Genomic DNA, 16,083 nt, shown 5'->3' on the forward strand with positions numbered 1-16,083 from the left:
CCCAGAAGTGAATGTAAAAAAGAGAAATCTATTGAAATAACTTGGAAAAGGTATTGCAACCTCAGTTTAAATTGATTTGTATGAATAGGTCAGAAAAAATTACTTTTTCTAAATATGATGCTAATGTACTAGGTGAGTCACTCTAAAACTACCTTTATTATTGAATCAATCCAGAGAGATATGATCAAGTACTTAGTCAGTTCTATTACATGATGGGCAATGACATTGGACCAAGCCATAGTTGGAGCTTGTCTGTTTGGTGGTGTTTTAACCAGGTTGACCGCAGCAAAGCCAAAAATGGTAATAAAGGCAGTTCATATCTAATTCCAGTGATTGGAAGATTCATAGAAAGATCGGACAAGTGGATGGGAAATCTCTAATTCACCAGTCTCCCTGTTGCAGTCCATCTAGCTGTAGTATATTCCTATATAGTGTTCACTCACTGTTTCAAAATAGAGTAGAATCCCTACAGTGTGGAGGTCGGCCATTTGGCCATCAAGTCCGTTCTGACCCACAAAAGAGCACCCACCCAGACCCAACCCCCTATCCTGTCTGTATTTCCCATGTCTAATTCACTTAACCTACACATCCCCAGATACTATGTGCAATGGCATGGCCAATCCAACTAACTTGCACATCTTCGGACTGTGGGAGGCAACCAGAGCACCCGGTAGAAACCACACTGTTACAGGGAGAATATGCACGCTCCACACAGATCGTCGCCAGAGGGTGAAATCGAACCCAGGTCCCTGGCACTGAGGCAGCAGTGCTAACCACTGAGCCACCGTGCTGCCAGTTTCTTTGCAAACTAATAGTTTACTGGAATTGGCCAGAAATGGCAACATATCAACCTTTTTTAGAAGTATTTATTTAATGCTGACTATTATACTTCTATTGACCTGTAAGACTGGATCATGGTTTTTTTTTCAAAAAAAAAGGCTATGGTTAATCCTAGTGATTTCAAAATATGGCATTCTATAGCAAGGTTCAATATCTGAGGCTTTGAACTTCTCACATTTCTGGCCTCTTATTTACTCATTTTTAAACTATATTGTTGACCCAAGTTTTGAGTTCAAACATCTCTTCACTCACTTTGGATAATTTTGGCTGTACTGGGTGTGTGCTGCGCTGTCAAAAATGCTCCTTTCTGGATAAAGTACAAAACCAAAACTGCTCTGAATTGGATCTTAAAGAAACAATTATATTTTAAGACGACCTGGGAATTCTTAATGCATTGGCCACTTTTTTTTCTTTTCCCTCAACTGATATCACGACAGATTATCTGGTCAATATCACAATGCTGTTTGTATGAGCTTGTTGTTTGCATGGTCCAATAGTGACTCCATGTGTGTCATGCAGTCACTTTTCTACTAACAAGGTTTGGAGTCTGAATGAGGAGGTCTTGTTAGAATTGTAAGTCCTTGTTGAGATGACAACTGGAAGCTGTGTATAGTGTTTGCGTCCTTATTTAGAGAAGGAGCTGTTCACCTTGAGGCAGTGTAGCTGATGTCCACTGAGTTAATTTGTGGAATGAGAGTTGCTATGTGGATATGTTTTCTGTTCAGATGTTGTATAGAATAGGCATGTTATTCTTAGAAGTTTAGAAGAATCGGAGGTAATCCCATTGAAACATGGGATTCTTAACGGGTTTGATACAGGAGATCAGGGCTTCCCAAAGTATCGTTTGGGAACCCAAGTCAGGTCATAAGCTGAAATTCTGGATTCTTTGCTCCAAGGCAACAATATTTCCTATGCCACCTTTCTCAGTTCCTACCAAGGGGTTGTGACAATTTTTGACTCCATTTCAAGGCGTACAGGTTGGAAAATCTTGCAGAAGGACTGCAGTAGATGTCAGACTGTTTCTCCTGCATGCTGAGCCTACAACTAAAAGCTACAGTGTTGGGAGAAGGAGTTGATCATTTTAAGATTTAGATGAAGAATTTCTAATTTTTAGAGGATTGTGAATCTCCTGCCTGTAAAGCCTGGCCAAGACTTACAAGGTCCAAGTGTGAGGGAATGTGTACTCTTTAGTGTTTCAGAGGGCTAAGTCTTCCAAGTCCGATTGCCACTCCATTTCTTTTTACTTGATGCCCCTCCCCACCCCGGCCCTCCATTTCTGGCTTGAAGTTCCAATTTGGAGCTCACGATTCCAAAGACTTTCCAACGTAGCGCATGATCAGCTCTAGAAGCAAACCACACATCCCTTATGGCAGTAAGTGCTGTATTCGTGGGCTTAAAAAGGTTCAAAGTTGTCTCGACAAGGAGAGAAGGTAAGCTGAAGAAGGGGTTGGGTGACGGGCAAAGAGTAAATGAAAGCTGATTCCTGTGAACACGGAACTTGAGGCTATGGAGGGTAGTACTAAAGAACCTAGAGAAAGGTGCAAGTTCTATGGAAATCAAGGCTGAAACTGAGATCAGAAATCAAAACTGGTTGAAATGTACCTGGGATACTAGCTGTCTGAAATCTGTAGATGATTCTAGTGGTGCAGGAAGGGGCACTTTTAGAAGATAGTGGTGATATCCAAAAACTGAAAATGTACAAAGATGCAACATGACATAGATTTACTGATCATATCTTATTGTTATCAAGATACCTTTAAGCAAAGTTTTTCGAAAGTTCTACAGACTTGTGCCATTTTATAAAGACTATTCCTACGTAATTCATGTTTGTGCGCTGGGGATCGGGCAAAATTATAGAACTTCAGCTCCACAGACTTAGTGAGAAGATCGGGGGTTTTTTTTTTGGAAGGATCATGTGACTAAGACTGCCATGTGCTGAGTGGACACCTGGATTAATTTGAAAGACCTGTCTTCTGTCGTTTAATGTATAATTTATAGTTTATAACTGACTGCAATTTTGTATGTTGCTCCACATGAGTTGATTCTGGGTTTCAGAGTATATGTTGTTTCTTAAGAATTTAGCTTGTGCTTTGTTGAGTCTTGGTATTGTAAAAATTCTTCTGTTTTTAAACTGTGGCATCTGTGGTTTTGGTTTTTGTTTTCAGTAATTTTTCATTTTCTTTTTAAGACAAGTTGCTGGATCCAACTGCGTTGTAACAAGACTAGCTTTATGCATGCAACTTCAGAAGAAAAGTTATTTGATTTTGCATTATTTGTAGCTTTTGGGTCACTTGCAATTCAAAATTTGATTGCTGTAAACTTGTGCATTATTTTCAAATGCATTTTCATTTGTGAATAGGTGACAAATGACTGAAGTTAAGTGAAACCGAAGAAGGTGGCAGTAACAATATGAAGTTATATGTATTTCTGGTTAACACTGGAACTACCCTTACATTTGACACAGAACTTGCTGTACAAACGTAAGTATATACCTTCAGAATTTTACCAATATCTGCAGATCCCAAAGACTCCTCTTCTTGCAGTCATAGTCATACAGCATGGAAACAGACCCTTTGCTCCAACCAGTCCATGCTGTACATAATCCTGAACTAAACTAGTCCCACCTTACCTGCTCCTGGCCCATATCCCTCCAAACCTTTCCTATTCATGTACTTATCCAGATGTCTTTTAAACGTTGCAATTGTAGCCACATCCATTACTTCCTCAAAGTTGACTCCACATGTGTAGTATCCTCTGCGTTTTTTTAAAAAAAATTGCCCCCGTGTCTTTTTTTTAAAATCTGTCTCCTCTCGCCTTAACAATGTGCTTCCCCAGTCTTGAAATCCCCCATCCTAGGGAAAAGACAACTTTCTTTAACTCTGTCTATACCTGTCATTATACTTCTATAAGGTCGCCTCTCAACCTCCTAAGCTCCAGTGGAAAAAGTCCCAATCTATCCAGCCTTTCTGTATAACTCAATCCTTCCAAACCTAGCAATATCTGGTAAATCTCTTCTGAACCCTCTGCAGCTTAGTAATATCCTTCCTATAACTGGCTAACCAGAACTGGACGCAGTATTCCAGAAGAGGCCTCACTAATGTGCTGTACAATCTCAATATGGCTTCCCAACTCCTATTCTGAACGGTTCAATGTATTTGCTGTGATATGGACCTTTTGTGTTATTCCTGATCTGTGTGGTACATGCTTTGTACTTGGTACTGCATAAGTATACTCATAACTGGCTTTTTCCTCAAAGATACTGTCTGTCATGGCACATGTGTTTAGTAACAAAATTTAATACATATGCTGAGTAATTATTAAAAGGAACAACAAATTTCAGCTCCTATAATGAACCAAATTATATCTGATTTGCTTTCAGTGGTGTTTAGCAGTTAGATGAAAATCTTCAGATTTCTGAAGAAGGGTCCAGACCCGAAACATCAGCTTTCCTGCTCCTCTGCTGCTTGGCCTGCTGTGTTCATCCAGCTCTACACCTTGTTATCCCAGTCGGTTCAATATTGAAACTCTCCAGCCAACTTCTGAAATCTCCACGCCTTTTCCAGTGCTATCACATCCCTCCTATAATGTGGATTCCAGAATTGCACACACTACTCTAGCTGTAGCCTAACCAACATTTTTGTATAGTTCCAGCATAACCTCTCTGCTCTTCAATGCTGTGATGCGGGAACATTTAAATACTCACCATTTCATTAATGCAGAATTCTAACACCCACTGGAGTTAATTCTGAACAAATTGGATGTCATAGTAAAACCTGACTTAAGAGATGATTTTTATTTTGCAGCCTGGTTACTGTGGTGATTAGCCACCAAACCTACCTGGCTACCAATGTTCTTTTAACACAATCACAAGTTTATTGTATTGAAGGAGAAGAACAAAGCTAACTTATGATTTCAAAAAAATCTTAACATTAATAACAACAGATATTCAGTCCGTTTTTAAATCCAGTCCTTTATAGATACTCCATCCTAGTGAAGTATCACTCCTATCTTAGCTCCTCAATTTTTTTTCTTAACTGACTTGTTTCAGTTCTGAGGTTGTGGATTCCTTTCTGGTTCTGACAGCCAGTTTTCTACCAACTCTCATTATCTATAAATTCCATAAAACAAAACTCCCACAAAGTACCCTTCTGATGAGATGAAACTCCTAGGCTGGAGCCTACTCCATTTTTTTTTCTGTATGCTGTAAAACCCACTGTACACACTTCAATTAGCTTATAGGTATCTAGGCACATACTTAGTCTCATACAATTTGGAAGTTATGCATTTAGGTCATTGTACCAAGTGACTTATTAAAAAACAATTACCATCACAGAATGAAAACTAAAAACCTAACTGCCTCTACTTCAAAATTCAGCTTCCTGGATAACAATATATACCTGTATCACAAAATTCTAATGAAAAATAAATATTACTACTGTGCATGTAACGTGGTGTTGCTGTTATCTGTCCATGCAGCCAAACAAATACCGATTTCTTATACAAAATTCTTTTGTACTTAATATTTGCAAAAATTAATGGAAAATTGTGATCTTGTAAAATGTATATTAATGTAAGTTATGCAATTTGTAGTAAATTGAATTTGCAGAATATGATTTACTAGTTAGGCTTTATTCAGAATTGAGATAGTTAACTTTATTCTTCAGTAAATATTCTGAATTTGTAACTTCAGTGTTGCAGATCTTAAGCATGCCATCCAAGCTAAATATAAGATCGCGACTCAGCACCAAGTGTTGGTTGTCAATGGAGGAGAGTGCATGGTTGCTGACAGACGTGTTTGTAGCTACAGTGCTGGGACGGTATGTGATCACTTAATTCAGGTAGCTGAATAAACGCTTTGCTGTTTTAAATAAAATTTTGTGCTTTTTGTTTTGAGAAGCTCAAGACTGCAATGACTGGTTAAAGCATTAAGTGCAGAGTCCAAATGAAACTATTTTAGACTGAAGTTTAGTCTACTGCATAGGTCACAGATTTCTTCATGTCATGACCAGGCGAGAGGATAAATTGGCTGCTCGTTCAACCTCCTCAGTTAGCCGTAACGAAGATTTAAGGTTATACCCCCTCTCCAATTAAAATGGTTCTTAACAAATTTCTCCTGTAGCAGAAATGAACAAATTTCAAGGTTGCCACACGTGAAAGAAAAGTTTTATTATCTGCTCATCCAGAGGGGGAAATAATGAAAATGTGACATCAAACACAGACCAGTGAAATGCATTTTTTAAAAAAAGTGACTGCTATCCTTGTCTTAGAATAAAATGTTTTAGTTTGTCTGTTGTCTAATCCATGTTTAAATTTGGCTGCTTGACCAATAGGTGAAGTCTGTTGTTTTAAGGCAGTGTTTTTGGTTGGTTGCTTTTTAACTATAATTTGTCCACTTAAGCCCCAGGTGTTAAATTGGGCAATTGACTTGTGAATTCCATCATCCATGTTTTACATCGCCATGTCATACCTAACTGTGCTCTTGGGCAGTTTTGGTTTGTGATAAATTTAGTGACTATTATCCACCTGGATATTATAAACAATTTAAACATGAATGATTTGAAATTTATAATAGTTTAAAGATCATGAAATTGATGGCTTATGGGCTGAAAACTAGACTAACTTTGACTAAGGAGAGGCTAAAAGAGATTTTAGCATAACTAAGATGAAATGAGTAGTGACATTAAAGGCTGTGAACATTGGAACAGAAAACGTGAAAATGTTACCAGATAACTTGTGTTTACTATGGAGTAAAGGTAACCAGATAATATAAGATGGTTATCAATAATCTGAATCCTGTCTATATAATGTATTTTAATCTTGCATTGAAGCAGTTGTACTAACTAATATATAGCCATTCAGTGAGAGAACTTTTAGAATATGGTGTACATTATTTTCAAATGAAGTTTAGGAGGGTCTTAGCGCAGTCGGAATAAAGCAATCAAGATTGATTCCTGTTATTTGGATCTGAAAACTTGAAATTTATCGCATTGATCTATCTTATTCCCAGAGAAAGCCAGGTTGAAACTAATGCTAAGACGAAAGGACAGTTTAGATGTTAAGAAGTTGGAATTGAGAATTAATGAACATGTGCACAAAATGAATTGGCTATCAACAAAGATTTAGAAATGAATGCTTTGTTTGCTATTTGCTTCACACATCTCTGCCCTCCCACTGTCATGTCTCAGGAAAGACTCTCTCTCAAAAATAATGCTGTGTCACTAGTTAAATATCTTCCTGTGAAACCATTAAAAGTGTCAGGATAAGGACAATGTTTGCTCCAAATAGACATTTTATTTAAAAAAAAAACAGTGGTTACTGTGACTGAAGAAGTCTCATACCCAGGAGTAATGAATCAAAGTATAATGTACGATATTAGAACCAAATGAAAATGCCAGTTTAATAAATAGCAATTTTAACCTATCCATAATTTGATGTACTCTGTCTTTTTAATGTTTGTCTCTTTTTTTTTCTCATTTTGCATTGCAACCTAGTTTTCAGGATTTAGCATGATACATATGAATTTGAATCCACGTATTAATTTAAAATACATGGGGCAGATGGAATGTGATTTGCATAGCCATTGTAATTGTGCATTCTTTAAAGATATATTGCTAGAGTGTTCCAGTAAGTTCCTGTAACAGAGTGGTTAATCATTCCTGTTTTGTAGAAAGATGATTTGAATACATAGCTAAATTTAATCCTAATTTCTTTTTATACATTTTAAATCACAGGATACAAATCCCATATTTCTTTATAACAAAGAGATGATTCTGTGTGACCGTGCACCAACTATACCTAAGACAACATTTTCTGCAGAAAATGAGATGGGGCTAAAGGTAGAGGAGTCCCTTATGATGCCAGCTGTATTTCACACAGTAGCCTCGAGAACTCAACTTGCTGTGGTAAGATGGGCAAAAATCTATGCTTGTAGTCTGTTTGCATTTAATTGTTGAAATATTATCTTTTCTGAGTGGGTGTTATTGTGAACTTCAAACAGCTGTCTGAATCATTGCGGCACTGTTACTCAACTAACATGTTTCTGATCTTCTAAAGCAATACTCTAAATGAAAAGCTATTTGCTGTGGTTGGTTCATTAGTTTGCAGACATTTCATTACCCTGATGGGTAATATCATCAGTGCAGCCTCCACTAAAGCGCTGTTGTATTTAAACTCTGGGGTCCGTTGGATTTGATTACCTCATTTCCAGTTTTCCTTTTGCAGTGGTGTACATATTGGGGTCTAGTTCTACATGTTTGTTGATGGTCTTCTTGGTAGAGAACGAGGCCTCTAGGAATTCTCGTTCTTGTCTGTTTGGTCTGCCCTAGGATCCTGGTTTTGTCCTAATCGAACTGGTGGTTTTCCTGATCTGTGTGAATGGAGATGAGTGAGTATTGGTCACGTCTTTTTGTTGCTAATTGGTGTTCATGTACCCTTGTGGCCAATTTTCTTCTTCCTATCTGTCCAATGCAATGTTTGTTGCGGTCCTTGCATGGGATTTTGTGTATTATGTTGGTTCTGTCCATAGTGGGTAAGGGGTCTTTGGTTCAAGTTAGCATAGGTGCGACGTGGGTTTGTGTGCTACTCTGATGCCCAATGGCTGTAGGCGTTTTGTGGTCAGTTTGGATGTGTTCTTGATGTATGGTAGTGTGGTGTTAGGGCATGCAGTATCTTGTGTGATAGGCAGCATCGGATCCAGTTGTTCAGGTATCCCTTGTCCTTAAGTACTTAGTGGAGGTACTCTTCTTCCTTTTGGCGTAGTTCTGGGTTGCTAAGGAAGTGTTGTCGCTCGTTTAAATAGTGTTTTCATACACACAAGAACGGGAATTCCTAGAGGCCTGGTTCTCCGCCAAGAAGGCCATCAACAAACACATAGAACTAGACCTTAATATATACACCACTGCAAAGGAAAACTGGAAATGAGGTAATCAAATCCAACTGATCCCAGAGTTTAAATACAACAGCGCTTCATTGGAGGCTGCACTAATGTTACTCAGCAGGGTAATGAAACATCTGCGCACTAACGAACCAGCTCGGCGAGCGAGCCAATCACAGCATCCACAACCCGAGCTACAGATCTACTCCAGAACCTTAGAAAAGCTATTTGTTTTGTCCTCGTTGTACTAGAGACTTTGTTTCTTGTGCGACTTTTGCTAGATTGTAGCACTCAAATTAAGTGTTAATTCATGAAGATGAACCTTTTTTGATTCAGGATCTTGGTTAACTATTCCAGATTTAAGCTGTCTAGGTACAGTTTTTTAGGGGCAAACCCCAGGTTGCAAATGGGTTCCATTCTGGAGTCCGTTTGTAACTCTTTGTACATGAGTTGGGACATAATGCAAGACCGTAAAAAGGAGCCACTTGTAAATGCAGGTAATGTTTGTATGTCAGATCTTTTAAAAATTACTTCCATGCATGAGAATGTGTTTATAAATATTGAGCATTTGTAAGTAGGACATTGTAAATTGGGGATCCAATGTATATTTTAAGAAAAAACTTCTTCAAACTTTTTTTTTAACCTTGCCGTCACCTCTTCATTCCTCCTTGCTGAGTGGTAATGCCTTGCAATTCTATAAAGTAGGCAGAGCTTCAAATAAGTACTCCCTGTGGAACGTTCTTGAAATGCTGATCTGAAATTTAAATGAGGTTTATTTCTGCAGAAGGGTCTAGGCCCGAAACGTCAACCTTCCTGCTCCTCTGATGCTGCTTGGCCTGCTGTGTTCATCCAGCTCGACACCTTGTTATCTGAGGTTTCTTAATATTTGGCTACTTGTGTCTGTCTTTTATTGTACAAAGATTTTTCAGGGTATTTTGAATCACCATTTTTCTGTTTTAATTTGTACAACTGGAAACATTCTATTGATCTATATTTTGCACTTGTTTCTTAAAAGCTGTCTTTAATGTCAAAATTGCTGAAAGACAGTGCCAGTGTTTAAGAATATATTGAATAGGTAGATGAAGGAAAAGGGCTTAGACGTATGTAGGAGAAGTAACATACTTAGAAAAATTCACTTGCACGAAGGACAAGCAACAAACTGGATGAGTCACTAGGAAGCCTGCTTCTGTGTGTTCTAGCATTTCTGTAATGATCTGAATGTATGTTATAATGTGCAAACCAGATTTTTAAGCAAATTTCATAATCCTTCTATCAAACATTTGGGTGCATTATGAAAGTAGGCAATCTGCAATCTACCGCTTATGCTTCTATGGAATTCCTTAACTTTAATTCCTGTGACAGCTAATATTTGCTTCTAGTTGTAGCACAATATTGATGAAATAACCATTACATGCTTGCCTAATTTCTACTGCTCGAACAGGTCTACAAAAATTAATACTCCATTTATAAATGAGGCTTTATTTCACTTCCATCAATCAATTGGCAGATTAAGGTGCTAAGCTACAGTGAAGAGTCTTCCCTTCTTTGAGAAATATTACACAATCTAAATAACTTGAATCCATATCTCAATTAAGACTTTGCCAATCATATTTTATAACATTAGATAACTCTGGCGTCAACTTATAAATTTCTAAATCCAAAATCTGTGGTGCTGTATAGATTTTATTTCATGCATCTGAGTGAAAAGGGAACCTAAAACAACTATGCACCTTTTGCTTATTGCAAATCTTTAAAACTGACCATCAAATAAATGATTTAAGAGAGCAGTTGGGAACAAAAGATGTTACTTAATTCGTTAAAGTCTGAGTAATGTTTATGATGCTTAAGTAAAGCATAATGAATTACCTCTTGAATTGGGTGTAAACATTACATTGCAAATAGTGTTTTCACTGATGTAGTGTTTTTTTTTTGAAAAACATCCCAAATGTAGAAAAATGTTCCTCGACATGAACCAGACAAAAGTCTTAAGGGTCCTGTTGATTTTTGTTTTCAAAAAAAGACACAGCGATGAATTGGTTTCTACAATAATTGTTTTCTTTCATGCATGGATCATGCACGAGATCCCTGTGCAGCTGGCCAAAATATGAAATATCTAATTTGTTACTTCTGAAGCTCTTTCCAGTTTGAATGCCCAATCTAGATAGTTTCACCTGCTTTTCTGCTGTCTAGCCACAGTAACATTGTGGCTCCTCAGTATATGTATGTATTTTGCATGGAAACTAGAAATTATATTTGTAAGGAACTCCCAGAATGATGGAACCAAGCTTTTATTGACTAGCTTCAAGTGGAGCATCAGTATTAAAATGAAATTGCAGCAATATATTAAAATATTGGTAAAACATTGCTAATGTGGAGTAACTTTGTTCATAATCAGAGTTGTCAAACACCGTACACACAGGTATACAGTGTAAACCATCTTTAATGACCATTAAGGGGATGAGGAGTAGTGGGAAAGGTGAAATCACAACTTTTGTGGAAGTGTAACAGTCCACAGCGATTAAGTATAGTGTATGCGTATATATGCTTACAGCATGTTTGTAAAGTTTGAGACCCTCCTTCAAATGCTCTAACCTGATCTTATAATTAGATCTACTCCTTTTTTCAGTATTTCATCCTTTTACATTCCTCTTGACTCTTGTCAAAATTCTTTCTGCCTACTCACTAATGACCTCCTCACCAATATCTTTTTCACAGCATCCTTACTTAGATTTTGCCCTGAATGTCACTTTGTCATCTAAATCTCTGAAATTCAGCTAGCTATCTCTTTGAACCAACAGTCTACAACTGTAGAATTTCTGTTTGAGTGCATTTGGTCCCATAGGGACACTAATGAACCAGATCAGACCCCCTAACGTTTTCTAATTTTGACGGCAAATGTAAAGTGCTGTGTTCCAGATGCAATTCAGCTAGTCAAACTACTTGACATTAAGCAAAACACAATTTATTCAAACACTATATAGTTGAAATACAACAAAAGAAGAAGAACTTAGAATAACTTAAATCTATTGGAAAATTTAACACAATAATAGATGAAGTAACTATTACCAATTAACTGTTCTAATACAGTAATATCCCATTTAACACACCCCTTGGCAAAATTCAGAAGATAGATTTGCCTCACGTGTAACGCCAGCAATCCAGAAGGAAAAACATCGAGAGAACCTTAGAAGCAGCTTCTAACCCTTCTGAAACTCCCAAGAGCAACGGATTCTGAATGTCAAAGCTAAAAAACCTAGAAATACTGGTCTGAGAGTTGGCCACTCCCAGCTAGGCTGCTTCTATTGTTCTAATGTTTTTTTTTAAAAAAATACCCAAGGCCTCCCAAGCTATTTATGGGAATTCATTAGTCAGCTCTACCTTTGCCTTAAAACATCTAATCCAAAAAAAGGACAAAATATGTCTGTTAAAGCCACAGCATCGTCACAACATGTATTGTTTTCTGAAGGCAGGGAAACTTGGGTTATAGCACAATAATTTCGAAAATCCTTTTTATTTGTGCAGAGTTTAACCAGTCAAAAGCACACAGTTTACCAAGACAGTGCACTGTGAGTCTTCTAGCTGTGTGTACAGGCAGTATTATGCAGCTATTCTGCCTGTTACGTGAAACTTGCAGTCCAGGAAATGATCACTTGGCTCATCTGATGTTCAAATTGATGTACATGCCTTATTTTATCCAATTCCATCTGCACATCTTCTGTTCCTTTATCCCTCGTACATTTAAGAAAAGCCCACCTAAATACACCTTAATGCATTTTTTTCACTTGCCCGGTTATTTCAGGGAAGAATCCCAATGATGGGGCTACCCCTCCAAGTTTCACTTTTGATAGAGTGGCTAGTTATTAATATCTTAGAGTGTTGGAAATTTACCTGCATTACTGATTAAACAGTGGACTTGATTCTAAATATCAGTTGCTGGGTGCATCTTTAAAAGGACTGAAACCACATATGATCTGATATTCTGGCTCCAAATAATGCCTTAAAGAATTAAAGTTCTCTTGTTTTATGGTGGGCATCTACTTTCAATAATGGAAAGCCTTGCACAGTTCTGTCTGAATTATGTCACCCTTCTCAATATCCATCTAGAGCTTGCTAGACTTATTTATTATCAATCTATATAATTTAAGGTCTTATGAGGAACTCTGCCTGATAACATCCTCCCAGTTTATCAAATGTTTAACTGTCTTTATTCAACCTTTGGAGGTTGCAACCTGGCTCTGAAATGAGCTAAACGGGAACCTCTGGCATTTGTTCTGTAATTTTGAAATGCTTTACTACGTTTTATTCATTCTTTTCACAACCCTATGGTGCACTTTTGTCAAGTGAGGCCAAGTAGAATCACATGATATTAAAGTGCAGCAAACTTTGCTTTAACCAGCACCTTATGACCTGGTGCACTCGATAAACCAGCAAAAATTATAACCTCAAATACCGGAAGTTTACTGTATTATCACAAACACCGCAATGTCCAAGTACTCAGTTGTTAGTGCAAGTGAGAAGGCTAAGTTGCATTATTATTTAAGTGATTTATGCTGGAAATGAAGTGTAATAGTGACATTAAGCAAAAACGCAGTTTATTTGAACACTATAATTAAAATACAGACAAGTTGAAGAACTTAGAATAACCTAACTATTGGAAAACCTAACTGAATATTGGATATAGTAACTATTACTAATGAACTGTTCCAATATAGTAACATCCCATAAACACACCCTTTGGCAAAAAGGAAAATTTTAGTAAAATAGACTTGTCTCCAGGTAACTCAGCAGCAGAAAGAAACCCTAGCTACTAGCAATAGCAGAGAGAGAAAAGATAGCTTTTACCTGCACTGCTGCCTCACAGTGCCAGGGACCCGGGCTCGATTCCACCCTCTGGCGACTGTCAGTGTGGCGTTTACACGTTCTCCATATCTGCATGGGTTTCCTCCCACAGTCCAAAGATGTGAAGGCTAGTTGGATTGGCCATGCTAAATTGCCTGTAGTGTTCAAGGATGTGTAGCTTAGGTGGGTTATAAGGGGATGGGTTTGGGTGGGATGCTCCGAGGGCCAGTGTGGACTTGTTGGGCTGAAGGGCCTGTTCCCACACTGTAGGGATTCTTAAAAATAAAAACTGGTTAAAGCTAAACCTAAAAAAACTAGAAAGCCTGGTATGAGAGCTAGCCCCATCCAGCCTGACTGCCACCATTGTTCCAACGTTTTTCAAAAAAATACCCAAGGCCTGTCGAGCTGTTTACTTTCTTACAGCTCGCCACCTCTCATTCAATCTCTTTTTTTTTAAGAAAAAGGACAAAATAACCTCTTAAAGCCACGTCATCGTCCATGGTATAAATAGCAAGAGCAGGTTTTTTTAAACCAGCTGGTTAGTGACCAGTGCTTACAGTTGCGGTCCCATTGAGCATAATGAGCAGGCTCACACCTGAGTTGGGACAGCAAGTTGAAGGCCCAACACTCCAGTCTTGAGATCGACAGCCCCAGCATCAGAGGTGGGAGCTACAGGAAGTCTTAAGAGGCAATGCAACGAATGATGCAGATGCCCTATGGAGCCTGTATTAGAAGACAAAATTGAAACTCTGACCATCTTGCGATCATGTCGAGATGTCAGAAATAGTAGATAGAACTCTGATCTAATTCTTGTGATGGTGGCAGCTTTCTCCATCTTTGGATCATATTTCAGCCTTGATGGGGATCTCCATGTTGACTGGAAAACTCTCCAGTTGGCATCAGTAATATGGCATGATTAAGCCCTTTTTAATGATGACTAACTTGATCCAACCAACTGTTGGATAGCAGTTTTCTTCCCAAAACCAACATGTTCCTGAGTGGCCAGGAAGTTGGAATTTGGGAATTTGCAGGTGATCAATCTCTGATCCTACTTCCATAGTCTTTTTAAAAATTCATCACCTTGAGAGGTAATATGTCCTTAATGCACATTCATCTTATATAAGTCGTTGCAAAAAAAAATGCTGCTTGATGTATGTTTTAGGTTTTGAATTACATCTATGGTATACAAAATATTTGAATTGATTTTGATTCGATTTATTGCTTTCCAGTTGATCTTTTCATTACAAATCCTCATTTTTGTTCCTCTTTGATTACTTTCACATGTATAGATTTGAAGAATTGATAGCATATCAGCAAAGTCATTTGAAAAATGAAGTATCCCACAAATTCTGTTTCTGATAAAATGCATAGTTGCCATGGAAATAAACTGACATTGCGTTTATGCTCTCATTTTCTTGGATAGGAGATGTATGAAGTAGCAAAGAAGCTTTGTTCATTCTGTGAAAGATTGGTCCATGATGAACATCTTCAGCATCAAGGTTGGGCTGCCATTATGGCCAATTTGGAGGACTGCACCCATTCTTTTCAAAAGCTGTTGGCAAAGTTTGAAAACGCATACAGCAATTATGAACATTCTGTGGAAGATATTAAGCAAAAGCTTACAAAGTAGGTATTTATAAGTCATAAATACTCAACAGTTCTATAAAGTATGCTTTTGGAGTTTACATTGTCACCTTGGAATCCACCACAACTTGTTAAAATGCTTGAATCAGGCATCATTTTTATTTCCGATTACTACAGAAATACATCTGTGGCATTCATGAATTACACATTTTAAAATGAAAAAATGCTTCAATATTACTATAGTGTTGTTTCTGAGGTACTTTTAGTTTGTTCAGGGAGTTATAGAGGCTAAAAAAATGGCATTCCCTATTCTTGAGATTTATGAATCCTTCAAATCTCCCTCTACTCCACTTCCTGCTAATCATCTATAATTTTCTGTCATGCGTACGAGCATGCTGGAGTTTCACCTAGACTAAGATGTCCATGTATAGCTCAACTCTAGAAAGTGAGGTCGGGAAGAGTATGCACTATTTGACTCCACATCTTGTTATCCTGTGATGCCAGATACAGGTAACAATAGTCTTTGGTTTGACTGTGTTACCGTATAGTGTGTATTTTTACTATTGCATTAGACAAAATCATTTCATTTTAAATGACAGCTGTGTCTAATATGAGGAAGTGCAGAAGGACGGGAAAAGGCAGAATTCTGACTTTGGATAATGGAATTCTAGTTTTTTTTTCTTTTGTTTTTTGATCCCTGACTCCACTTAGCTTCCACTACTTCCAAACACTGCCAAATCTGCGAAGGGAATCCCAAAGTCTGGTTAATAATGAGACTGAGGAGCATGCTTATTTTCTTTCACTCATCCCATTAGGAGGGTGTGCTCTGTTACTGGTAGACCTTTGTTATGTAATTTATACACTGGGGCTGGGGAGTCACTGACTTGCCAGCATTAATTACCCATCCCTATTGCCCTTGAACATGTTGCACCTCTTCCATTTCCCCA

The 16,083-nt window shown here is 37.8% G+C and overlaps 1 protein-coding gene across 1 annotated transcript in view; it reads left to right on the plus strand.

Annotated features, from left to right (window-relative positions):
• Positions 1-16,083, plus strand: part of rb1cc1 (RB1-inducible coiled-coil 1) — a 181,448-nt gene that overhangs the window by 12,522 nt on the left and 152,843 nt on the right. Inside the window, exons 2-5 of the mRNA XM_048596119.1 lie at positions 3,200-3,320; positions 5,531-5,657; positions 7,572-7,742; positions 14,976-15,178. Of these exons, the coding sequence (XP_048452076.1) occupies positions 3,250-3,320; positions 5,531-5,657; positions 7,572-7,742; positions 14,976-15,178 (572 nt within the window). The 5' untranslated portion in view covers positions 3,200-3,249. The remainder of the gene's footprint in view (positions 1-3,199; positions 3,321-5,530; positions 5,658-7,571; positions 7,743-14,975; positions 15,179-16,083) is intronic.

Source organism: Rhincodon typus, chromosome 4 (assembly GCF_021869965.1).
Source record: "Rhincodon typus isolate 14 chromosome 4, sRhiTyp1.1, whole genome shotgun sequence".
Lineage (NCBI taxonomy): Eukaryota > Metazoa > Chordata > Chondrichthyes > Orectolobiformes > Rhincodontidae > Rhincodon > Rhincodon typus.